The sequence below is a fragment of the Neofelis nebulosa genome, chromosome 17 (assembly GCF_028018385.1).
Source record: "Neofelis nebulosa isolate mNeoNeb1 chromosome 17, mNeoNeb1.pri, whole genome shotgun sequence".
NCBI lineage: Eukaryota > Metazoa > Chordata > Mammalia > Carnivora > Felidae > Neofelis > Neofelis nebulosa.
This window is the reverse complement of record NC_080798.1, coordinates 15090812-15116912: the sequence shown is the minus strand read 5'-3', so window position 1 is coordinate 15116912 and position 26101 is coordinate 15090812. Positions and strand designations below refer to the sequence as shown.

Genomic DNA, 26101 nt, shown 5'->3' with positions numbered 1-26101 from the left:
TCAGACACAGAAAAAAGTTTAATTCTGCTGCGGCGGAGGGTCCCGGCTCCGGCAGGGAGGGGAGGATTTGGTTTTGGATCTTGTTCATGTGGGGGTTTATTTGGGGAAAGAAGGAGGGATAGGGGAGACTCTGGTCCTTCCAGTGGGACCTGCCCGGGAGAGTGTGTAGTGGGAACAGGTAATCAGGAGAGAGAGGGAGACTGGACAAGATATGGGAGGGAGAAGAGACGGCGGGACAGAGAGACACAAATAGGGAAGGACAGAGACATAAGACAAAGACGACATAGGGCGGGACAGAGAGGAAGGGAACAAAGGGGGACCCCGAGCCAGACCCGACGGGACCAGGGAGGTGAATGGGGTGGGGGTGGGGGCTTTGGAGGCCGCCGCGGGACAGAATAGGATCTAGTCCAGCCAGATACAAGAAATGGGCCCCTCGCCCCTGCCCCGGTCCCGGGCGGGGGGAGGGGGCTCGTGTCTCAGTGCTGCAGTGTCAGGGGGGCCCTGCCCCTCCCCGCGCTTCGCTGTGTAAGGCACCGGCTCCAGCGAGGTCCGCGAGCGCGCGGGGGGAGGGGCAGGAGGGGGACGAGGAGTCCTTGGAGGAGGGGGGCCCGGCTGCCCGCCCCCTAACTCCCCCGGGCCCGGGGGCGTGGCCAAGAGCTGCAGACGAGGCAGCCTCGCCCCCTTCAGGGAGGAGAAGGGCGCGTCTCCCCCTCCAGTCTGACCACTAGGCGCCGTGCTTTCTCCCCCGAGTCCTGCCCCAGCGTCCGGGTGGCTGGGTGTTTGTCCGCGGCACCCAGGCGTCCCGGCGCCCGCCCGCCGCTCAGACGGTACTCTCCAGCATCCACTCGGTGCTGGTAAAGGCCAGGCGTGCCCTGGCGGAGCCCAGCCCCAGGTCTCCGTCCTCCCCGGCCGCGCCCCCTCCGGCCCCGTCCAGGTGCGGCGTGGACCGGTGGCGCTTTGTCCGCCGGGCGCGGCGCGGGTAACTGTGGCTCTGGAAGAGTGCCCCGTAGTCCCCGTCGAACGAATAGCGCTGCTGCGGCCTCGGCCGGGCCGGGGCCCCCCCAGGAACCAGAGCTAGAGTGGGGGGCGCCGAAGCCGGCGGCCCCAGGGCCCCGGAACGGCTCCTCCGAGGGCCCGCCGTGGCCCGAGACTCCTCCCCAGAGATTTCCTCAGACGGCAGCAGGCACAGCGAGGTGGCTGAGCCGCCCAGGGAGCGTCCAAGGACGGCCTCTGGCTCGGTGGAATCCATCTCGGCGGCGGCGGCCTTCGCCTCGACCGCCAAAGCGGCAGCAGCTGGGGACGTCACCTCGCGCAGCGCCTCGTAACGGTCTTGCGCCGGCGGGGGCGGGGCCTGCGATGCGCCTGCGCCGTTGGTCTGCGAGCACACATGGCTGACCCGCGGAGGCGACCTGGAGGTACCCTTGACGCGGCGGCCATCTCCGTCGCCGTAGACCTTATAGCGGATCATGAGCAGAACGATGAAGACGAGGACCGAGGCGACGATGACGCCCCCAATGGCGATGATCATGGTGCCACCCAAGAAATGGGCCCTCAGTGGGCGGCAGGGTGCGGGATCCCCGGCAGTGGTAAACTGCACACAGCCTACCACTCGCGTGGCCGGCAGTGCAGTGGCCCCGTCGTCGTAGACTGCCAGCACGCACAGGTCGTAGGCGCGGCCTGCTGCCAGATCATTCACCAGGAAGGTCTGGCTGGTGGATGGGATCATCCTGCAGGAGGGGACGGCATCAGCACTGGGTTAGCTCCACTATGAACGGTACCGCTTCATTTGCGTGTCCCATCCGTGGTGACCAACAGGGAACAAACCATGCATTCCTACCGATATTTCACTCTATGGGACAACAGCAGCCATTCAAGCAGCAAACGTACATCCTCTCAGGACCACTGCTACAGGCCACGCCCCTCATCTGCAAGCCCAGACCTCAGAACCACTCCCTGTGGTGTTTCATCACCTGCTACGATAATATCTGCCATTCGTGTTCCCTCGTCTACATATCCTGGACCCTGCCTGGGAGGAGTACTATAGCTTTTAAATCCTGCCCTTAAGGGACATGCCTTCAATGTGGGTCAACTGCCATTCAGAGTCTCTGATCTATAGATTTCCATCCTTGAAGGGGCCCCAATACTATTTCCTGCATGTCCCATCCTCCCTCAAGTGGACACCGAAGTCAACTCACACCCCCTGTCTTACTCCTACTGGGACAACGGATGCTCTTCTAGTTTCTTTTTTCCACGTATTCCCATCCTTTCCGGGAAACCATGATACAGGCCACGCCCCTCATCTGCACGTCCCACCTTGGGTACATACATCTAGCCTCCTCTGTCTATTTCCAAGCCCCTCAACTACATATTCCCACCCACCAAGGGGACCTGGCTATAGGCCACTCCACTTCTGGTTGACCAATCACTTCCAAGCCACACTCCACAGGGCCTACTACAGATGGTTTCCCTACTGTGCCTGGGACCATGTCCGCTCTTTGCGTGTCCTGCAATATCGATCACCTTGTGTTCATGCTGTGCCCCATACCACCAGAGGTCGTGCAATCATGCCCCCAGGGTAAATTTCATCCACAATCGGGTCAAAGGTAACCAAGCAAGCATGCCACTCTCTTGCTATAGGCCCCTGCCTTCTAATGAGGGCAGTGCAAAGAAGTGGTTATGCCGACAAAGCCTGGGGGCCTGTGTTTGAGTCTCTCTGCTGCCCCTTGCTAGCTCTGTGACCTTAGGCAAGTTTCTTAACATCTCTGTGCCTCATTTCCCCAAAATGGAGACAGTAAGAATTCTTCTGTCTTCTTCATAGAGAAAGTGTGAAGTATGAATGAGTTCACCTACCTAAAGCCTGGCACTGGATAATTTCACCATGATTAGCTTGGATCCCACCCAGTGCTGGCCAGTCACCCTCACCGTGGCTCACACTTTACTGCCAATGGCACTCTTCCCCAGCTGGAAGAGCATTCCCACTAGGCCTTGACCCTCTCCTGTTGGGCACATCTCTTCTGTGCTGTTGGCCACATCCAGCCTTGGCTAAGCCAGGACTGCCACATCCACATGGATTTGTATGCCCAGCACTCAACCTCACAAGCTCCCCTCACCTAAAAATCTCATAGTGGATCACCAGAGACAAGGACTGTTGCCCAAGACCATGTGGCAGGAGCTCCATCTCCTCTGAAAGACCACGCCCCCCCCCCCCCCCCCCCTCCACAGGCCTCTAGCCCCTCAGCAACTTCACATTCTCTCTAACAAGCCACCTCTGCCATCTCTGGTCCTGAAGCCCACCTCAGCTCCCTTATAGCCAGAGCCACCCTTCAAACCAAAAGATTTCAAGTATGGTCCCTATCCCCCCCCCCACCCATAAAGGCCTACCCGCTTTTCCAACTCACCCCCTGCCTGCCATTTCACACACTGCCCCCCCACCCCTTCCAGCCCTGGGCCCCTGGCTGCAAGTCTTCCTCCTCTTCTCATCTCCTCTCCCAAAGAGCATTGGATTCGTCTTGCTCCTTTCCCCCAAAGTAACCAGTTGCTAGGGGCTCCCCACTTTTCAAGGACAGAGGCTGGCTCCTTAAGAAAGCTTCAGCCCATGTGTCTCTAATTGGCTGCAAGACGCAAGCAAGCAGCAGAGCAGGCTTCTGGTTGGATGTCACCTCCGCCCGTGGCAGCAGTGAGGAGGTTAACCCCTGCAGCACTGTAGCACAGGCATCTGCAATGGGGGACAGAGGACTGAACTGTGGCCTTGAGGGGAAAGGAAGAGAACAGGGGTTTGTTGCCCTGCTGGGGACACAGGGCCACCAACATCTGCATACATGCACGGTCTGAGGGTCTGTGAACCTCCCCTCACCGCACCACACAGAGGCTAAGAGTTAGAGAAGAAGAGAAACAGAGAGGTGGAGAGACACAGAAACTAAAAGCTATTGACAGAAATGTATTATCCTTCTCCCCTAATCCCTGCCTGGCAAAAAGTAGGGGCTCGATAAATGTGTGTTCAATGTATAAAGGGCAAGATTAGGAGTCAGAAGGGTTAGGGTGGAATCCTGGTCACTTCCTCTGTGACCTTGAGCACGTGATTCCCCCCACTGAGTCTCAGTTTCCCTGTCTATAAAAAGGGAAGGGGGATCATGACTGCTTCACGGCAGAGTTGGGAAGCTCAAATGAGATAGCACAGGGCCTAGCACGGAGCAGGGGCTTGGTGCCTCATGAGGACAGGAGGGAGAGACGGGACAGACAGAGGCAAAAGCAAGAGAATTGATGGGAGAAAGTAGCCCTTTAATGCCTGTCTATGCTGTACAGATCTGTCCACACCAGGGCAAGGGCTGCTAACCCAGTGGATGGTGGAAATAACTTAGGTGTGTCTATAAAATGGGAGGGGGTATCATCATTGCTTCACAACAAAGTAGGGAGGATCAAATGGTCATTTATGTATTTTTCTCATACTTTTCGTTCCCTGTTCTATAATGTACCTGATGTGTCGCTAACAGTGACACTGGTATGGGTTAATCATAAGTGTGTGAGAAAATTTCATGTTCCAAAATGTTTAACTGACAAGGTGCAGAATCAAGCACCCTCGGCCAGCAGTGACCTAGACCATGAACCCCAGAGAGCAGGGATGCTGCTGGGCACGTTCACTATTATAACTCCAGTGCCCGGCCCTAGTCTGGCTCGTGTGGGTCCTCGACGAAGACTTAGTAAACGCAGGAAAACCAGAAAGAGATAGGGAGACAGAACTAGAGAGGAGGAGACAGGGCGGGTGAGGGCCCAAGACAACTCCGCATGTCCATCCAGAGAACCACAGCTGAGCAAGAAGGCCAACGGAGTAGGCAGATGGGAGGGTGGGCCCCTGGAGGAGGTAGAGGTCCTGGGACTGCAGCACCCACCTGTAGACAAGGGAGTCATCTGCGGAGCTGTTGTACTGGACCTGGTACATGCGGATGCCGGGCACGGGCCTCTGGGCCGGCCAGCGGATGAGCACCGAGTTCGAGGTGAGCTCGGCCGCCACGAGCCGGCGCTCGGCGGCCGATTCGTTGGCACCGGGTCGGCCGGGCGTGGCGATGTCTGAGGAGCCGGGCTCGGTGAGGGGCGGCGGGGCGGCCGGCGGGGGCGCCATCAGAGGCAGGGGTACCACGCACACCTCCACGGGGGCCGTCGCTTCCCCAGCGGCGTTGGAGGCGATGCACGTGAAGGTGCCACTGTCCCTTAAGGTGGTGATGGTTACATCCAGTGTCCCATCCCCCCGAACCCGGGTCCGGCTCGAGTTCCCCAGCAACCGCCCATCGGGTGCGACCCAATGCACCACGGGCTCAGGGTCACCCACAGCGCGGCACCGCAGGCTGACCGCCTGGCCCTCCACCACCAGGGCCCGGCCCCCCGCCTGCCGTGTAATCAGCGGGGGTTCACACAGGAACTCCTCCTCGGGAATGGACCAGAAGTAGCGGTCGGTGAGGTGCTCCGGGGTGGCGCACGTCTCCAGGTCGTCCTCTCGGGTCAGCCGCCGCAGCCACAGCAGCTCGCAGTTGCAGTGCAGAGGGTTGCCGCCGAAGCTGACCGTGAGCGGTGTGGGCGGCTTCGGCCCCGAACCTTGGGACCTCAGAAAGAGCCCATCGGGGGGCAGTTTATGGAGGCGGTTGGAGGTCATGTCCAGGCGAACCAGTTTGTGCAGCTGCACAAAGGTACCTTCAGCGATATGGTCGATGAGATTGTGGTCCAGCGTGAGGGTGTTCAGGTTCACCATCTGGCCCACAGCCTCCCACGGCAGGGCCTCGAGATTGTTGTAGGACAGATCCAGGTCCTCCACGGTGGACAGGAAGGCGTCGAAGGCAGCTGACTCGACCCGGCGGATCTGGTTGTTGCCGAGGATCAGGTGGCGAAGGTTGCCCAAGCCGCGGAGCTGGTCGCCACGCACCTCGGCCAGGCGGTTGCTGTCGAGGTGCAGGGCGCGGAGGGCGCGGAGGTCAGCGAAGGCGCCGGCGGCCACCTGGCCGATGGTGTTACGGGACAGGGTGAGGTGCACCAGGCTGGTCATGTTGGCGAAGTCTCTGCGGCGGACGGCCGCGATGAAGTTGTCAGTGAGCCGCAGCTCCACCACGCGCCGGTCGATGGCCGGCGGCACGAAGAGCAAGCCGGTCTTGGCGCAGAGCATGGTCAGCGTGGGCGCCACGTTCTGGCAGATGCAGCGGCCGGGGCAGGGCTGCCCACGGGATGCCCCGGCCCAGAGCAGCAGCAGAAAGGGCAGGGCGGCAGGTGGCGGCGAGGGGAGCGCCGAGGAGAAGGGGCCCGGAGCCATGGTGCAGAGGGAAGGCGGGAGGAGTGGGGCGGGAGACCTGCAAGGGAACGAGACGGGTTACCCAGGCACAGGGCTTGACCACCACCCTGGCCACCCACGATGTCCTGCTAGAAGTCTGCCTCAGGTCCCTGCCTTCCTGACATCCAGTCTGAACAGAGGCAGGACTGATCATCACCTGGCATGCATTTGTTGTTAACAGACAATATTTCCATGCTGGTTAGTAAATTACACGGCCCTCCACCCCCCACCCCCAGGGTCCTAATCCCAACTCTGACCTTCCTCTAGGAGGCCCAGACCTCTCATGATTTTCCAACCAGAGGGGTGCGGTGACACCTGGCCCAGTCTGGGCCTTCCAGTACCCACTAAATATTTTTAAAAATCAGGGTTGACTAGGGTTTAAGGTTGTGGATTTCAAAGCCATAGTCCCTGGGTTCAAATTCCAGCTCTGACACTTACTAGCTGTGTGACCTCGGGCAAGTGTCTGAACCTCTCTGAATCTCGGTTTCTTCATCTGTAAAATGGAGATAAAAACAGGCCTTACCTCTGTGAGGATTAACGGGATCAATGAACATAGTGTACTTAGAACCGTGCCTGGAACATAAAATGTGTCCAATACGTGTTGGTAATTATTCTCATCATGACCACTGAGGGCCCAATATATGCCAGGTACAGAAGTGTGCACTATTATTAAGAGTAAGTGCTCGGAAATCAAACAGACTCAGGTTCAGTCCTGGCTCCCCACTAGCTGGTTCTGTGACCGCAAACCAATGATTTCCCCTAACTAGGCCATAATTTCCTAATTTGTACAACGGGATGACAATCATACCAGCTTTGTTGGGTTGTTGCAAGGGTTCAGTGAGCTCATTCACTGGGGCCACTGAGCACAGGGCCTGACACACAGTAAGTATCCAGTAAATGTTAAGGGGAACCACTACCACCCCCCCACCCCACACACACACACCCTTGGGAGTGGCAAAGGGAATCTGAAGTTAGGAGGCGCTGAGAAAAACACAGCAGTCTCCTTCCCAGTCTTGGGAAGTCCTTCTCTGAACCTGGCTTCATCCTGGGCTCTAGTGAGCTCCCAAACAGCGGGCAGACTTCCATGCTCACATCAGCGGGCACATACAAGGCCCCATACATGCCCACACTCACACACACCCTCACACACTCACGCTATGCCTCTGCTCCAGGCAAAACCTTCCGGCAGGGATTCCCCTGCGGCGGCTGCAGCCCACGACATGTCAGTTCCCATCACAACACCGGGTGGGTGGGGGGGTGAAGAGGGAAGGATGGGAAGGGGGCGTCCCTGAAACTGTTTTCACCCTACCCCGCACCCAGTCCCTTGCTGGCCCACCTCCTAGGGATCTGCAGTTTGGGGTTGTGGCCTGCTGTGGCCCTGATCCTTCAGCCTGTGGGGAGGGGGACCAAGAGAGTCAGAGAGAGAGGGGCAAAGAGACAGGGACAGACAAGTGGGCAAGGGGGGAGATGCACTGGCAGACACAGAGACACAGAGTCAGAGAGAGAGACAAAGGGACAAAAAGAAAAAGAATCTGAGGGGCGCCTGGCTGGCTCAGTCAGTAGAGCATGTGACCCTTGATCGCAGCGTGGCGAGTTTGAGCCCACATTGGGCAAAGAGCTTAAATAAATAAATAAATAAATAAATAAATAAATAAATAAGGAAAAGAGAAAGACTCTGAAAGAAAGGTGCAGAGGCAAAGAGCCAGCCTGAAACCAAGACAGACTGGAGCACTAAGAAAGGAGGAAACAGGCAGCCCAAGAGATGGGGAGAGGAAGAGTGAGGGAGAGGCGGGAAGTGATCCTAAGAGATTACAGAGAGACCAAGATGGAGGAAGAGATAGAGACAGAGGGACAGCGCCCGGGCTGGAGAGAGAAAAAGAGGCAGAGGCAGGGCATCCCACCATCTCTGAGCACCCCCTATTAATTTGTCTTGCGATCCTCCTGGGATAAAGCTCTGTATCGAATGGAAAACCTGAAAGGCGGAACTCCTGAGTTGGGAGGCCCAGCTCTGCACCTGCCTGCCTGTGGGGTCTCTAAGGCTCAGAACCCCGATCTATGAAGCAGAAGTGCCCGGTTTGGCCTCCCACAGCTGGGGTGGGATTCGAGTCGAAGGGATAATAACAGCAATGAAAATAGCTAACATTTCTTGAGAGGTAGTGCAGCATTGCAAGAAAGAATCTGGGCCTGGCCGCTCAGGTTCACACCCCAGTTCCCCATTGCGCGACTTGAATCCAGTGACTTCCCCTCTTTGTGCCTCAGTGTGCTCCTCTGTAAAATGGGGATAATGATAGCACCTACCTCACGGGGTTGTGACGAAGTATAATACACTGTAACATGTTCAGAATAGTTTCTGACAGACTAAACACTACATAAGTGTTAGCACCTATTATTAACATCATCACCATCATCATCATCACCATCATCATCATCATCATCATCATCATTATTACTGTATCATTTTCTCTGCCTCTCTCCCAGCCACTAGCCAATCAGTCTACCAGGAGATCTTCCCACATGCATGCACGCACGCACGCACACACACACACACAAAATGGTAAACCATGTCGCTCTCCAAATGCAAGGTTCACTTCATGTCACGAAACTCTCTGTACCCCCTACTGATATCATCAGGAGACTTCCTTGTCCCAACTACCTGACCCACCCAGAGAGGAGATGCTTCCAGGCCCGAAACCCCCACCTACCACCCATGCCCTGGCTCCACCACGAGCCCTGATCCAAACATGATGCTCCTGATCTTGTTGTCATGGCCGCCCCCTCCCCCCCCCCGCCCCCCGCCCCGGGGCCTTTTCGACACTGCCATACCCTGCCCTGAAATCCATACCAGGCAGGGCTCCAGGCCTCCAGCTGGCTCAGAACAGGCCCAATCACTCCACATCTCTCTCCCCAGCCTGAGGGACCCCACTCACCTCTCTGCAGGGAGTTAGGGCCTGGGCCGGTACCTGCAAAGGAACAAAATGACCTTATTAGCATCCTTCTGGCTCCTCTTTGAAGACCTGCCTCAGAGACCATCTCAGCCAAGGAAGTCCCTGGTGTGATCATTCTCTCAGCCCTCCTGCTGCAGGCTCTGCGTAGGCTCAGACAGACCCAGTGAGTTGTTTCTGGAATCCAGGGAGTCTGGGTCTCAGGACTGTTCACCCTCCAAAACCCAGGAGTCCAGGACTTTAACTCTTTGTCCTCTGTGGGCTCAAGAGGCCAGGAACCCCAGCCCCTTCCCCGTCCTTCCACCCTGGTGTCTACAACCCCAGCTTCCTCCTCCTTCAAACTCCAGAGTCAAGGTCTCAGTTTCTTCCTTTCTCAAGACCCAGGAATCTGGCCTCCCAGCAGCCTTCTCAGATCCAGGATTCCAGGATTCCAGTCTCCTCCTTCCAGAGTTCACATCCTAGTCCTCCAACTTCAAAGAGCTGAGTGGTACTGGGGGTAGGAAAAGAACCAGCGGTCCCCATCCTTGCCGTTACACCATTGTCACACCAACATGTGTGGACATGCCAAAACCCACATGGGCCCAAGTCTCTACGTCTGGATTTCCATGGACCCACCAGCATGATGTGTGCCCCCCACCCTCCATGGCCTCTTAGCCCAACATGTGGACGCACTTGTGTCCTTGGACCCCCTGGATGGAACCCAGCATACCACGGGTCACACCACATGGGCCCAAATCTCACTGGGCCAAGAAGTGGGGTCAGCCTTATGCCAGGAAGACAGGCACATGTGTGCATACGCCCTGCACATAGACCAATCCCCAGAGACCAACACTGACACATAAATGGACTCACAACATAGACCCACACCCTCAAGGCTGACACAACCTGCACACAACCTGCACACAACCACACATGTACAACATTGACTTTCCCTTGCACATTCATATATACATATGCACACACACAACAGAGAAACCCATGTGCCTTCTTGCAGACAATCGGATACATGCACCTATAAGAGAGAAACACGTGCACACTAGCCAACACACAGGGGCACGCACATATAACATATACTCACTTGCACAATCAAAGATACACAGGTGCATGCTTTTAAACGTCCAAACACACTCATATACACTCATACAACTTCACATATCCTCATGAGCATGGTCACAAAACTGATATATTCCCACACCAACAGATGCCCAAATGCACACCCTAGCTGATACACACCTCATACACATGACACAGAACTACAAGCACACACAGACACACAAAACTGATACACAAGCACACAGGCACAAAAAGATTCACCTTGCACAGACATTCTGAGATGTTCACTCATAAGACACATGCTCACACAACAGCCCTGTGAGGGATTTACACACTTCCAAAATGCATACAAAATATTGAACCACGGTAGCATAGTCAACAGATAGGCATAGATTCACACTCACATACAGTCATGAACACACATCCCTCCTGGCCCTGAGGTGCCCCAACCCCACCTACTTCCCAGGCCAAAGAAATCCTAGCATCCTTCCCTCCCAGCACATCCCCCCCAACCCCCAACCAAGGCACAAGCCAGGGCCTGAGGTCAGAGTTCGGCAGGTGGAGTCTCAAAGGGTTGGGGGACTGAGTCCCAGAGCCCCGCCACAAGGCAGCCCAGAGGTCCCCCGGCCTGGCCATCTGTATGCCGGCAAGTCCGGCCCCATCTGCGGAGATCTGGCGGGCGGGGGGGATTGGGGTGGGGTGGGTGGGGAAGGGCTGGGTCTGTGCCCCTCCCCTCGGGCCCATCTGTCCATCCCTCGGCCTCTCATCCCTCCATCTGTCCACCTACCGGCCGCCCATCCCCCCCACCCCCAGCCACCGGGAAGGGGAAGACATGGCCGTCTCCCCCAAGGACCGCTGAGGACCCCCCAATTGACATAGACCGAGGGAGCGGCAAACTCCCCTCCCCCAAAGCCACACAGAGGCCTGGTCCCACAAGGAACGAGCCCCAGCCCCCGGCCGGGAACCTGACATGGACGCACAGACACACACCCTCGGAGACACACAACCCGCAGACACACACATACACACACACAAATGGACACCAGGACGGGCACACCCGGCTACACAAACCCTCGGATGGACATCCAACCTGGACACAAACACCCAGCGCAGCCAGCCCCGCGCACACACTCGTGGGGGGGGGGGGGACCCACACCTGGGCACACAACCCACGCACACACACCTGCACACAGCCCCTCCGATGGGCGCGCGACAGCCCCCCAGACACACAGCCAGAGGAGCAGCCGCTCGGGGGACACACGCGCGCGGCCGGACACAGCACCTCGGCTCGACACCCAGCACACACCCGGATGGCCACACAAGCAGGGCGCCGCACACGCCGGCGCCGGGCACACACAGGGCCGCGCGAGCGCACGCCGGGCCCGCCGCAGCGCCGCGGACACACACTCACACGCTCGCACGCTCACACCCGCGCTCCCACCGGCGCCCCCGCCCGCCGCCTCCCCGGCCGCTACGGGCCGCGCTCACCCAGCCCGGGGGGGCCCCGGGCCCGGCCCCGCCGCCGCCGCCTCGCTCCGCGCCATGGTGGGGGGAGGGCCGGGGGAGGGGGCGCGGTGCCGCGGGGCCGCCTCCCTCCCGCCTCCCGCCCTCCCTCCCGAGCCGCCGCCGAGCTCCGCCCTCCGCGCCGCCCGCCGCCGGAGCCCAGCCGCCACCACCGCCGCAAGGGGGGAGGGGGCGCCGACCGGAGGGGGCGGGCGGGGCGGCCGCGCAGCCCAGACCCCCGCTCCGGGGCCCGCCGCAGACCCCTCTCCACTGCGGAGCCGCCGACCCGCCCCCGACCCCTCCCCAGTCCCACCCCCCAGCCCTGCCGGCTTCCCCAGAGACCCCCAGACCACGCCCCAGCTGGCGTGGGGACTCGGCGGAGATCTCGGGAGCGTGTCCCAATACCCAGGGGAACCTCAGGCCATGCCTTACCTCCTTGGAGGACCCAGACCATGTCCTACAGCCACCCAGGACCACAAACCATGTCCTACTCACCTTGGTGACCTCAGACTCTGCCCCATACTCCATCGGGGACCCCAGACCATATCCCAGCACCTAAGGGGATCCGGAGCACCCCCATCAGGGACCCTAAATCATACCATAACATTCAGGTATGAATGTTACCACACCCCAGAGAGGACCCAAACCATATATCAATATCTAGGGAGACACCAGATCATGTCTTACTCCCTCTGGGGACCCAAACCATATCCTACCGCTTCTTGGAGACCCCAGCAGTGTCCTTCCACACACCATTCCTTGACCCCCAATAGGGACTCCAGACCATGTCTAGTTTCTAGGAGGACCCCAAAATGTCTCTTATTCCCCCTAACTTTCCTCATTACCCCCAGTTAGACCCCAGACCATGCTCCCCTCTAAGGCACCCCTTAGTTTCCAGAACCCCTGATTTGCCCCAGATTCTTTCCCTACATCCTTCCTGTTCCTATTCTCTCTTTTGGACCCGGGAGACCCTTCCCCTTCCCTGTGACTTCCATGGATACCAGGATTCCTTACTCCCTCCTTGGTTAGACTCCTTTCTAGCCCAACTCCTATTCAATAGCTGACCCCTAGCCCCTCCCCCAAATCCCGCTGTCTCTGGCCACTCTCCACCTCTTTCTGAGATACTCACCAGACCCCCAAACCCAGCAAGGCCTCCCCTCCAAATCCACCTTATTGCAGTCCCTGGCTCCCTGGCAGCTCAACCCCTTCCAATTTTGGATCCTACTGTATCAAGGTCCTCTGCCAAACCCCTTCCCTAAGTTCTTCCTAGTCACGTCATGGCACAAAGCCTGCCTGCCCCCCACCCCCAGATCAAGGGCACCTCTGCAGAGCCTCCGCTCTAGTAAACCTTGACCCCACTCGCAACCATTAGATGCCCCCCCGAAGGACACTCACAATCCCCCCCTCAGTCTTCAGATGCCAACATCACCACCACTACCACCACCGCCACCTCCCACCCTGGTTCCTGGTGCTCCCTGATGGGATACGGAGGTCCAGGGCTGGGAGCACGGAGAGAGAATAGTAACAACAGCAAAAGTGGACACATGTCCAGCACTGTTGTGCGCCAGGAATGGTTCTATGGGCTTCACATACATGACTTCAGTTAATCCTTCCAGGAGCCAGACGAGGAGGCCCCATCACATCCTGATTTTACAGATGAGGAAAATAAAGCCACAGAGAGGTTAGGTAACTTGCCTCAAGTCACACGGATAAGGGAAAGGAAGGGGAGGGCGGACCTGGGATGGACAGGAGGGAAAAAGACAGGATGAGAAGATAGATGAAAATGAGAGAGACAGAGATCCTCAGAGATAGGGAAACAAAGAGCCTGAGCCCAAGCAGAGAGCCCCACCCCCACCCCACAGACTGAAACTCTGGCCCCGCCCACCTCTTGACCTCTTCCCAGAGCTCTGGTTTCCCTGTCCCAACCAACCATGATCTTTCTACTTCTCCAGTATCAGTTCATCACAGCTCCTGGGGTCCTTGCACTCTTTCCCCACTGTAGTGATTCCTCCTTTTCATCCAAGTCTGAACTCAAATGCAATCGCTTCAGAGAGGCCTTCCTTTCCCAGCCCCAGTTCACACCTGCACCCCTACCAATTGTCCTCATGTCTGCAGGTTACTCTGAAATACATAAAAAATAAGATGGATTGACGGAAGGGTTGATGGATGGGTTTATGATAAAGCAAGTAAAACATTAATGGTAGAATTTAGGTGGTGGGTATATGGGTGTTCACTGTAAAATTATTTTCAACTTTGCTGCCTGTTTGAAATCTTTCATAATAAATGTTGGGACGTGAGCCAGAGGACTCTCCTAGAGACTAAGGAGGCAGCAAAAGCATAGTCCCAACAGGTCCCACTATTTCTATCTATCACATCACCTCATTTTATTTCCTACATGGCTTGTTAATCATCGTGTTTGCTTCTTCGCCTCTTTACTGTGTTACTTATCTGTTTATTGCCTATTGTCTAGTCATTGATCTATAAGCCTCCTGAGGGGAGTGGCATGGGCACCACTTTTCTCCGGTGTCCACAACAATGAACGGCACCCAGGAGGTGCTCAGTAAAGACGTGTTCTTGAATGCCTCTTAGGAGAAGGCCTGGGAGCTGGGCCCACTCCAGACTCACTGCAGGGGCCACACTCAGCAATAAACATAATGCCCCAGCCTCGGTCACTGGATGGGAAGGGGGATACCCCGGGGGGGGGGGGGGCGGGTAGAGAATGTCCCCTAAGGTCAGGGAATGCGAATTGGCCTGAAAAGAGGGCAACAGGTAGAAGTTTCCCTCTGCGTTGATTCCTGACCCAGATTTTCTAATAGAGACCCAAAACCATTCTCACACTTCCACAGTTCGGCCCCGCCCCCAAGCCTAGGTCCACCCTGTCTCCAAGACTCCGCCCAAAGCAAAACTCGCCAGCCCTTTCTGACCTAAGTTTGCCCCTCAGGCCTAGGTCCGCCCACCAATCCCCCCACACTTAGCCCCTGCACTCCCCCCTGCACCTTAAACTCCACCCCAAAAGCATCTAGCTTTCAGGCCAGGCACTGGTCCCTTTTGCCTAGTCCTTTTGCCATTCTCAGTTCTGCCCTAAATCCCGTTTCTTCCTCTCCAACATAAGCCCTACTTTCCTTGAAGGTTAGCAAGGAGAAGTGCCCCCAGGGAAAACCTACAGCCTGGATTTAAAAATTACGGAGCCTGGATCTGCGGAAGCCCAGGAGAAGGTTGGTGGAGAGAAAGCGGTCCCTAGTTTGTTTGGGGGCCCCTTGAAGGAGTGGCCCCAAAGCTAGGGCCACGCCCCATTGTGCTGACTCTCCATTGGATAGTGTATTCTGTTGTGGCCTCTCTGATTGGTTCCCCCACAATCCCTCTAGCCAAACCTACTCTGCATTGGGCAGTCCCTAGAGCCACCCTCTCTGATTGGTCCTTGCTTTCCAAACTCCCTGCTCCTGATTGGGCAACTCCTCGTACATGCTTCTTTCTGATTGGATTGTTTGCAATCATGAGCCTGGATGCCGACAGAAGTTCAACTACGTGGGAAGGAGGAAGAGCTGATTCCCTAAACCCCCTGCCTGAGAAAGGGAGTGGCCATTGACCACCAGATAGCCTTGAGTTGGAAGTTTTAACTGTACAAACCACTACCAGTGGGACTTCAGGCAATTACTTTTGGCTTTGCCAAAATTTTTGCCTCAGTTTACTCATCTGCAAATTGGGGATAATAAGGATGCCATCTTCATAGGGTATTGTAAGGATTAAATGAGTTAATACCTATAAAGTGCTTATGGAAGTACCTGGCACATAGGAAGCCCTCAATCAGAGCGTTAACTGTTATTAATTTGATCACGTAAGTGCATGACCTTGGACACGTTCTTTTGCCTCTCAGACCTCTGCAGGAGGGCAGTTGCTTGGCCTCTTAATTGAAGGGCCCCTCCTATCCCCAGCCCTCTTCTTCCATCTCTAGCCATCAGAGACAGAGGCTATGATCAGAGGGAGAAGTAGAGACGTGCCTGGACAGAGATGGGGTGGGGAGGGGGATGGGGTGGTGTCAGAGAGGAGCTCAAATCCGCCCCTCCCCCAAATGCTGGCAGGGGGCGGAGAAAGGGGAGCGACTTACCTTTGCAAAGGGCTGGTCCAGTCTGGAAACAAGGGGGGCAAGTGTTGAGTTGAGCGGAGTGGTGAGGGGGATGGTGTGCTCTGGCAGGGAGGGCTGGGGAGGGCTTGGAGCTGGGCTTGTGGACCCTCCCCCAGGAATGACAGGCTGGGGGAGGGGCTGCCCAAACCCAAGGTCATTGTGTCATTGTTTCCATGGCAACGAACACCTCTCAACAGGGAACCTGGAAGGGGGGGGGGGGAGGGAGCTCCCAGGTCCCTGGATTTGGGGACAGAGGGAGGAACAGAGACCAGGAGGAGAAGCAAAGAGAAAGGGTGATTTATCTCTGTGAAGACCTGCCCATCTCAGAACTCTCGGAGCCTGGTACACCGTGGGTGCTCAATAAATGTCCCTCAGGGACAAAGAGAGCCTGAGAGAGTCAAAGGCTCAGAGATGCCAGAAGAAAGAAAACTCTCCAGACTGGGGCGGGTAGGGTGTCCCTTTCCTGCCCTTCAACCTCATACCCCTCAGGGGTCCCCTGAGAGTCCAGGATCCTCTCCCCTACCCCAGTCTGGGGCCCCCAGGCCTACCTACGCACACAAACCACTCACCCCAGCAACTCCCTTGAAGCAATTACATTTGATCCTTTAACAACTTTTCTGCCTTTAAATTCTTCCTGCCTGGGGGCTCACTGAGGAAAGTAGCATTCAGTGCAGGCTAATGTCTGATGCCCCTAGAGCCAGGGGTGGGAAAGTGGGAGGGGAAATGGGCACTCGGCCTCGTTTTTCCTCTCAGGAATCCAGGTGTCCTTATTCCCCTTGGGAGTGGCCCCTCCTGGATTCAGATATTTTCCCATTCCTCCAGGAAACCTAGCCCCCCTTCCATCCTCCCACCCACCCACCCACACACCCACACACCCACACACCCTAGAAAAACCTACAGGCCCCTCCCTTTCTGAGAAATCGGTATCCTCTTTTCCTCCTGGGACTCACGGCCATCCACTTGGTCTGCCTGCCCTCTGCTGGCCCAAGGCCGGTACTGCAGGGACTGTCGGCTAGGGCCCACAATGAGAAACAAACTGAGGGCTGAGGATCTCTTGCATTTTAATTTCTTTAAATTAAACTCCTCCTGCTGAGGAGTTCTTGCATTTTAATTTCTTTAGGGTTTCGGATGTTCAGGTCCTTAGGGGTCCGAGTCCCCCGTCTCTTCAGGAATTCAGACATGAGGATTTCAGTTCCCCAACCCAGAGGTCAACGAAAGAAAGACAACTTCTCTTGGAGCCAGGCCTCGGTGAGGTCTTCAGTGGTGCGGATTTCAAACACCTGGGCGGGGAGAGGTCTCAGCGTTGGGATCCAATCAGGAACTCAGAGGGCGAGCACGCTGGCCCCTTCCTCCCTCAGAATTGGAGTCCCGGACCCCCAGCCCATCCTCCCTCAGACCTGGAAGCCCAGACCCTCCCCCTCCTCCTCCCTAACACTGGGGAGCCCCAGCCCCAGGCCCAGACCTTCGTGAGCTCCGCCGTCTGCACCAATCTGTTTTTACTCCCCGCATACATCATTTGTTGCTCAGGCTTGCAGCCTGCATGGGAAAAAGGAGAAGGGAGCATAACTGGGGGACCCCGGTTATCACTAAGGCCCTAGCAACGTCATACAGGCCCTGAAGTTTTTCTAGGGGTCTTGGGAGCTGTTCCAAGGTGGTCTCTTGAAGCTCTACTCAGAGTTTTGGGACTTGTTTGGGGGCTTGCTATTCCGAGGGTTCCTGGAGATGGTTTAGAGGCCAGACAGGGCTTCTAAGGAAAAGGAAGAGGCTAACTTGCTTATACACCTTGGGACTGAGGAGTATGGGTGGATTCTTAAAGAATCTGAGCCCCCACCCCCACCCCGCTGCCCTCCCAACACCCACACACCACACACACGCACACACCACATGCGCCACACGCTCCCGTACTCACCAAGTCACGTATACACACATTCACACAGTGCCCGCTCACACGTACCTGCACCCACATACACACTCTCACATGCCGCACACACAGCATCTAAGACCCCCCCTTTATCAGGACAGGTGTCAGCTGTGTCTCACCCACGGGGCTGGAGAAGATGAAACACAAGGGGTAGGACACTCGGCCGTCCTCGTGCACATACTTGTAGCTGTAAACCACGAACCTACACCAGTGAAAGGGGATTCAAATTCAATACTTCGGCCTGGCGCCCAGGTCCAGGGCCCATTGCCTGCCGGAGCCCACAATCTTGAAATCTTGCCTGAGTCTGAGAGCCTAGGGTTAACAGATGAGACCCAGGACACTGGCCTCAAATGCAAAATGAAAATCAAATAGGAGGTGCTTGTTCGATTCACAATAACCGATGACACAAGTGCTATTATTATCCCCATACTACAGATGGGAAAACTGAGGCCCAGAGAGGGAAGGTCACTTACCCGAGGTTCTGTGGACAGAGGAAAGATTTGAGCCCAGGAAATTCAGTGCCGGAGTGTAAGGGCTCAAGCACTATGCAGTACTGTCCAGAGCTCTAGATCTCTGGCCTGAGACTAGGGCCAGCCACATAACTTGCCAAGCCCAGTGCAAACTGAACACATGGGGCCTGTTGTTCCAAAGGCAGGAGAAAGGCTGTTCTTCTTCTGCAGTCTGTCTCCAGACTGACTGTGGTCTTTCTGTTTTTTTTAAGTTTACTTTTTTTTGAGAGAGAGAGAAAGCATGTGTGAATGGGAGAGGGGCAGAGAGACAAGGAGACACAGGATCCAAAGCAGGCTCCAGGCTCTGAGCTGTCAGCACAGAGCCCGATGCGGGACTCGAACCCACAAACTGGGAGATCATGACCTGATCTGGAGTTGGATGCTTAACAGACTGAGCGACCTGGGCGCCCGTGATTACAGTCTTTTCACGTTTGCTACATAAAGTCAGGCTCTCTTGGGCATGAGCACACACGCAAGGGAAGTACAGATGCTTGCAGACAAATCCTGGAACTTGTCATGCAGGGGGTGTGTGCCAACCTTGACCCTGACTCTGACCCTCCCCCGACATGTGCACTCAGGCCCCTGACTGGGGCAGAGGGCAGCAGCACTCACTGGGTGGCAGTGACCAGGGGAGAAGCTGTCCAGGGCTGGAGGAGGGACCATGTGTGAGCCGGAGGAGGCTCCGAGTCTCCAGCACATGCTCCATTGTCCTATCAGACCCTTACACAAAACACAAATTCAAAGATAAAACCATAAAAAATTTCCAGATGGCAGGCAGCCGCAGAGCATTAAGCCCTGTGTTCGAGGGGCACCTAGGTGGCTCAGTCAGCTAAGCATCCAACTCTTGATCTTGGCTCAAGTCATAATCTCACAGTTTGTGAGTTCGAGCCCCACATCGAGCTCTGCATTGACAGTGTGGAGCCTGCTTGGGATTCTCTCTCTCCCCCTTTCTCTCTGTCCCTTGTCTACTCTTGCTCTCTCTCACTCTCTCTCAAAGTAAATAAACTTTAAAAAAAAAAAACAAAAAAAAACCAACCCTGTGTTTGAGGCTTCCCTTCTGTGGATGAGGCCCAATGTGACTATACTTGTCAGATACCTAGGGAGCTGATCCTGGCTGAGATCTAGAGCCTGAGATTGAGGGTTGCAATCCCGGGGCACCCAAAATTCACCCCAGTGGAGATGAAAACTCTAAACGGACTAGATTTCATAGAAGGGTCAAAGAGCTCCTCCATACAAAAAGCACCAGCCTCGTGTGGCTTCGCACAGGATTCCCTCCAATCGTTAAGGGTCAAATAACTCCTCTGCCGCCCCAAATATTCTCATACGTTGAAAAAGGAAAATTTTTTCATTTTGTTTAATGAAATGCAATAAGGAGGCCAAAATCTAACAAAGTCTGTACCCAAAGAAAAAAATAATCCAGCTCTAATGTCACGTGACTGTCAGTCTAAAACTCTGCAATAAACAAAAGGTCCTGGGGTGTGAATTCGTGGCCTCAAACACGGATCAGAACCCGTGATTGAGACAGGAATCCAAGGGGCCCCTCTGTCTGTTCCTTAATCATCACCCCTCTCCCCCTGGCCTGACCCTCCCCTTCCTTCCCCCACAATACCTCGGCTGTCTCTCTGGCAGCTCTGTTTTTAGTTCCTCTGGAGAAATGTTCTGGCGGGGCGGGGGGGGGGCGGGGAGAAAAGACTGACATTAAATAAGCACTTCCAAGCACTTGCCAAGACACTGGTCTAAGAAACACACATAGATCAACTCATTGACCTTTCCCACAATGCTGTGGGGGTAGGTTCTGTCATTACCCCCACTTTACAGGTAAGCAAACTGAGGCCCAGAGTTGTTACGACACCTGTTCAAGGTTGCAGACAGCGAGCAGCAGGATTCAGATTTGAACCTGGGTTCAAATCGTAACCATTTGCTGCACTGCCTTTCAGAGGACCTGAGAGAGCCCAGCTCCTGGCCAATCCCCCTCCCGTCGTTCAGCCCCAGCGTCAGCCTCCAAGGGCCACCCTCCCCCAAATTCTTACCGCGATACTCTGAAGTAAGCTTTATTATCATCCCCGTGTTACTGATAAAGACAGCGAGGAAAGAAAGGGTGGGCTCTACCCTTTTACAGGATTTCCACTCGTTTTTTGTTTTGTTTTGTTTTTTTTTTTGTTTTACTTCTCTGGAAACTTTCATTTAAGTGCCAATAAAATATCGTCACCGTCATCATCATCATTTCACTGAGCCAGGCCTTCTTCTAAACCCACTACAAGGATTAAATCGTTGAATCCATAGACAACCCTGAGTGAGAGGGACCGGTATCCCCATTTCACAGGTGAGGAAACAGACCCATGCAGGTGAAATCTCTTGCCTCGAGTCACAACTGAGCGGGAACTTGACCCCCAGGCCTTTCTGGCCCCCAGTGTCAAGCTCTGAGCATCAGCTCCAGCCCCCTGGCTCTCCCAGTCCCACCCTGCACTTCTGGGGGGGGGGGGGTCCCATCCCTCCCGGCCCCTCACCTGAAATTCTTCCTCCAGCACCACCATCTGCCGGCCCTTGTCCACCTTCACTGGGGAGGGATGGCACACAGGGGTTAGACGCCCCTTCCATCCGCCCGCCCCGTGACACTGGCGCAGACTTCGTTTGTCCCCACCCCTTCACCCATCCTTCCAGGGGAGAAGATGACACTCACTTATTATGGCTGCGTTGTCCGTCTCTTTTCGGAAGCGAAATTGCCTCAGCTTTTCCTTTAGCTCTGGGTCCACCTCGCACACCACGAGGGAATCAGACTGCCAGAGAAGCCCAAGAATAGCTGAGCCGACCTGGACCCAGCCCCCGTCCCCTTCCCCAAACCTCAGTTTCTCCACTAGTAAAGAGGAGGGCCCTGACGGCTCATAGGACGCTTCTGTGAACATTAGGAAAAAGTGCCCTTTCCTTAGGGCAGACACTGTCCCTTACCATGCACACCCTTGGGGTGCAGAGTAGAGGCTGGACTCCAGCCCTCTCAGCAGGCACACTCGGGGAACGGTCAAGGGGACCCAAGGATCTGCCTGCCTGGGGCTAAACCCGGAAACGGCATCTCTCTTCCCCCCAGCCAGGCCCTTCGCCACAGGGGTCACCCTCCTAGCCCCTGACCCCTATCCCCCAGCCTGACCTTCACCCAGGCACTCTCTCCCAGCCCCCAGCCCTTCCCATACAACCCCCGGCCCCCTGACCATGACTTTTCTGTCCACAGGCCTCTTCTTTTCTCAGTTCCGCTGTCTTCTAGGGGTGGGGACCAAGGCTTCAGGGGGCGGGGTGTGGGGCAGGGGAAAGGTTTCATCCACCACCACATCCTGTTTATGCCCATTCTGGGACAACTGTCTCAGAAGACCCCTCCCCTTCCTTCCTTCCCCTCATCTGCCAGGACCTCCCAGGCTTTGCAATCACCTAGACCTGGGTTCGAATGCTGCCTTGCTGTGTGGTCCTAGCTAAATAACTTCGCCCCTCTGGTTCAGGATTCTTGTGAGGATAAGATAGCTTCGCATACCTCCTGGTATGGTGGGCACACTCAATACAGAGTAGATAACAATGAGCTCTTTAACTCCTCCCCTCCTCCAGGAAGCTTTCCTGGATCTCTCCCATCTGGAATATTTTAATTCTGGAGCAGAAAAGGGGGAACTTAGGGATGTTTGCTAATCAAACTGTCATTTGTTGTGCTGATGGGGAAATGGAGGCTCCACAGAGCCCAGGTGATGGTGAATTTTTTGCCTGCCATTCAACCTCGGGGGCCTAATAATCGGCCCTACAACAGTGGTGTTCAATTCTGTCAGACTGGTACCCCCCTTTTTTATTAAGTGCATTTTGTGTTGCCCCTTTCCCACTCTGAAATGAAATTCCTGGGTAATGTAACCTACTTAGGTACATAAATTCCTCCCCCCAAATCAATATAATGTCCTGTCATACAAAGGAGAAATAAAAGGGAATGTAATGTATGGGAAAATTCCATGTATTTCAGTGAGAAAATATAAGCAAACCAAAGAGACTCTTCATAGGGGTACCTGGTGGGGGGGGGGGGGGGGGTCAGTCGGTTAAGTGCCAGACTCTTGGTTTCATCTCAGGTCATGATTTCTCAGTTCATGGGTTCGAGCCCCGCATCAGGCTCTGTGTTGACAGCGCTTAGCCTGCCTGAGATTCTCTCTCTCTCTGTCCTCTCCCTCCACTTGCTGCCTCTCTCAAAAATAAATAATCATTAAAAAAAAGAATCTTCACAGGTCCCAGCTCCACAATGGCTGGCCCGCTGTGCTGGCCCCATGGACAAGTGTAGTGAACAAGCTTTCCTCAAGCCCTTCCGTGGGCACTGGTTCCCACCCTGTCCCATCTGCTTACGGGTCTCACTGTGGCTGTCCTCCCTCTCTCTGCATCACCAATGTTCCCACCCCCACTGGATCTTTCCTCTCGGCCTCCGTGTGGGGTTATGTCTTCCTTTTTAAACACTAAGAATCCTATCTTCCATCCAGCCACTGCCCATTCATTTCCTTCCCTTTTAGCAAAACTTCTAGAAGGAATCGTCTACGCTCACTGCCTGCAGTTCCTCCTCCCAATTTTCTCTTCAACTCTCTCCCAGCAGATGGTCACTCCTGTCCCCATTCCCTGACATACCCTTGTCAGGGCCACCAATGACCTAATGGTCAATTCTCAGTCTTCATCTGTCATGTGCTGTCGGCTGCATGTGACACCGTCCATCACTCCCTGTGCCCTGATACACTTTCTTCCCTTGGCTTTCAGAACAACACCCTGGCCTGGTTTTCCTCCGAGTCCTCTAGCTGCTCCTTCGTGGCTTCTCTTGCTGATTCTTCCTTTTGACAGTGGGGTGTTCTAGGGGCTCAGTCCTTTGTCCCTTTCTCTTTTCCATTTACCTTCCTCGCCTCCTGATCTCATCCAGTTTCCCAGCTTTCAAAGGGGACACCCTAAGTATTTCTCCAGCCTGGCCCTCTCCCTGAACTCTAGACTCCTACATGCAGCTGCCCAGCGGATGTGTCCACCTGGATCTCAGTCATCTTTAAATTTTTTAAAAATGTTTATTATTTGAGAGAGAGAGAGAGAGAGAGAGAGAGAGCAAGCAGGGAAGGGGCAGAGAGAGAGGGAGACACAGAATCGGAAGTAGGCTCCAGGCTCTGAGCTGTCAGCACAGAGCCCGATGCGGGGCTCGAAGTCACAGACCACGAGATCATGACCTGAGCTGTAGTCGGCCGCCCACCTGACTGAGCCACCCAGGCGCCCCATGGATCTCAGTCATCTTTAACCCAGCTCATCATACATCAGAACTTCCTGGTTCTGAAATTCAAAAAGTAACCAGAACCTGCCCACTTCCCACCCTCCCCACCACCACCATGGCCTGTACTCTGGTCCTGCCCAGCAGCCTCCTCCCTGTCCTCACTCTCCTAGCAGCCTCCTCACTGTCCCCCTGCTTCCCCTCACACAGTCTACTCTTCTAGAGTACTCTCTAGGACTGCTAGAGGGATCCTAATAAAACCCAAGGCATACGACATACTTCCTCTGTCAAAATCCCCCTATGGTTCCATATTATTTGGGTAAAAGCTAAAGTCCTTACGGTGGCCTTTATCTGCCACCACCCCTCTTCAATTACCACTTGGACCTTGTCTTCTATTACCGTCCTCTTTGCTCACCCCACTCCAGCCACGTTAGCCTCTTTGTGGTTCTGCAAATAATCCTGCCGCTGTACCTTTGCATTTGCTGTTCCTTCTCCCTGGAACCCTCTTCCCCTTATGGTTTATCCTTTCGTTTCCTTTTTTTTTTTTTTTTTTTAAATGTTTACTTATTTTTGAGAGAGAGAGAGATTAGGGGAGGGGCAGAGAGAGAATCCCAAGAAGGCTCTACACTGTCAGTGCAGAGCCCAATGCGGGGCTCAAACCCATGAACCGTGGGATCATGACCCATGCCAGAATCAAGAGTCAGATGCTGGGGTGCATGGGTGGCTCAGTCGGTTAAGCATCCGACTTTGGCTCAGGTCATGGATCTCACGGTTCATCTCAGGTCAGAGATCTCACGGATCTCTGTGCTGACAGCTCAGAGCCTGGAGCCTGCTTCAGATTCTGTGTCTCCCTCTCTCTCTGCTCCTCCCCTGCTCCGCCATGTCTCTCTCTCTCAAAAATAAACAAAAATTTAAAAAAAAAAAAAAAAAGTCAGACGCTTAACCAACTGAGCCACCTGGGTGCCCGAACCCCTTCATTTCTTCAGATACCTGTTCCAATCTCACCTGATCCAAGAGGTCTTTCCCCATCTAAAATAGTGCTGACCTCATCACTCCATCCCCTCAGCTTGCTTTATTTTACTCCATAGTACTATCACTGAGTCACATTGTATTTATTTATTTATTGTTTGTGTCCCCTCAACCAGAACGTAAGTGTGGGGCGGAGATATTTGTGTGCTTTGTTCCACTGTTGAATTTCTAGAACCTTGAACAGCACCTGACACGTACATATTAGGTACCTAAGTATTGTTGGATGAATAAATGAGTCTTTGTGTGTCTTTCAAGCACAACTACTCTATAGGGTGTGAAAGTTTTTGCTTAAATGTAAGGGTAGTGGATGGGGTTTGTGATATCCCCCACCCCGGCATGAAATGACCTTTTCTCACCCCTTCCCTTCTGTCTGGCTGTTCCTTTCCAATCTTCGAGACTCTCGATTCCTTTGCTTAAACTTTAGGTGTCCCCTTCTGTCAGGGTTCTGTTGGGTCCTTGTCTCCATTCACCCTCATGCCCTCTCCAGGCTAGATCGCTAACACCCACAACTTCAGTCACCACCTCTGGTGATCCTCAAATCTTGGTTCCCAGCCCCAATTTCTCTCTTAAGCTCCAGACCCAGGGCTATGCAGCCTCCTGGCCCCTGCTGCTGGGTGGCCCGCACTGGGCTCAGAATCTTCCAGACCTGTTTTGGGAGGCACCACCAACCCCCAATGCTCCAGCCAGGGACCTTTTCTTGGATTTCACCCTCTCTCCCCATCTGCAGCCAGCCAGTCCCAGGGCAGGTTCACTCAGCCTCCTGGGCATCCCCCCCCCACCCCCGCCCACGTCCACACCCCCTCCCTTTCCTAAAGTCCCCCCTGGTGCAAACGCTCCAGTCCCACCCCAAAGGCCTCCCTCCCGAGACTGAAGGCCCCCAGTTTTATACTTCCTCCAATCCATGCTCCATATGAAAGCCAGAGCCATCTTTCCAAACCCGCAACTCACCATGACTCTCCCTGGCTTGAAGCCCTTCCATGGCTCCCTAGTGTCCTCAAGACAAACTCCCTCAAGCGGCCAAACACCTGGCCACAGCTCATTTCCCACCGCTCCTTGCCTGGAGCTCTACACTCCATCCACCCCGACCGCATTTTCTTTGAGTTCCTCTAACAAGCCATTTCTCTGTCACCTTCTGGGTGAGGGCCCCCGCTCCGCTTAGTCACCAGATCCAGGAAAGTTTGTGGAATGAACAGATTACAATAGTCAAAGCAACAACTCCCATTTGTTGACGGCCTCCATTGTGCCAAGCGCTTTCTACGCATCGTCTCTTTCAATCCTAGTCCCAATTGAAAGACGAAGCAACAGGCTCAGAGAGGGCTGCGGTGGTAAAAGCTGAGACTCCAGAAGCCTGAGCGCCAACTCGTAACCTGGCGGCTCGGCCCAGCTGGGCCCAGGCCTCAGGCCGGGCGTGCAAGAGCGGCGGGGAGGCCCGCCCGATCACCAGGTTCAGGAATTGTGACTTAGCTAGC

General features: G+C 55.1%; 2 protein-coding genes across 19 annotated transcripts; both read right to left on the bottom strand.

The window, feature by feature from the left end:
- On the bottom strand, nucleotides 1-25682 carry LRFN1 (leucine rich repeat and fibronectin type III domain containing 1). Of its 15 annotated transcripts, none has more exons than XM_058707752.1 (6): nucleotides 15914-16785; nucleotides 13739-13929; nucleotides 9153-9270; nucleotides 6749-6803; nucleotides 4887-6329; nucleotides 1-1727 (listed from the first exon to the last, which is right to left on the bottom strand). In XM_058707752.1, exons 5-6 carry the CDS (start codon nucleotides 6290-6292, stop codon nucleotides 821-823), a joined length of 2313 nt encoding a protein of 770 aa, XP_058563735.1. In that variant the 5' UTR covers nucleotides 6293-6329; nucleotides 6749-6803; nucleotides 9153-9270; nucleotides 13739-13929; nucleotides 15914-16785; the 3' UTR covers nucleotides 1-820. The 15 variants fall into 15 exon arrangements, with proteins under 15 accessions (XP_058563735.1, XP_058563743.1, XP_058563736.1 ...); XM_058707760.1 differs by lacking the exons at nucleotides 13739-13929; nucleotides 15914-16785 and adding exons at nucleotides 8452-8578; nucleotides 11794-12045; XM_058707753.1 differs by lacking the exons at nucleotides 13739-13929; nucleotides 15914-16785 and adding an exon at nucleotides 25581-25682.
- Nucleotides 16976-26026, bottom strand: GMFG (glia maturation factor gamma). Of its 4 annotated transcripts, none has more exons than XM_058707770.1 (7): nucleotides 25762-26026; nucleotides 21042-21138; nucleotides 20869-20918; nucleotides 19971-20020; nucleotides 17972-18054; nucleotides 17394-17467; nucleotides 16976-17211 (listed from the first exon to the last, which is right to left on the bottom strand). In XM_058707770.1, coding segments are annotated over exons 2-7 (330 nt in total). In that variant the 5' UTR covers nucleotides 21043-21138; nucleotides 25762-26026; the 3' UTR covers nucleotides 16976-17139. The 4 variants fall into 4 exon arrangements, with proteins under 4 accessions (XP_058563753.1, XP_058563751.1, XP_058563750.1 ...); XM_058707768.1 differs by lacking the exon at nucleotides 25762-26026 and adding an exon at nucleotides 25581-25689; XM_058707767.1 differs by lacking the exon at nucleotides 25762-26026 and adding an exon at nucleotides 21565-21682.
- Nucleotides 26027-26101: the final 75 nt, after the last annotated feature.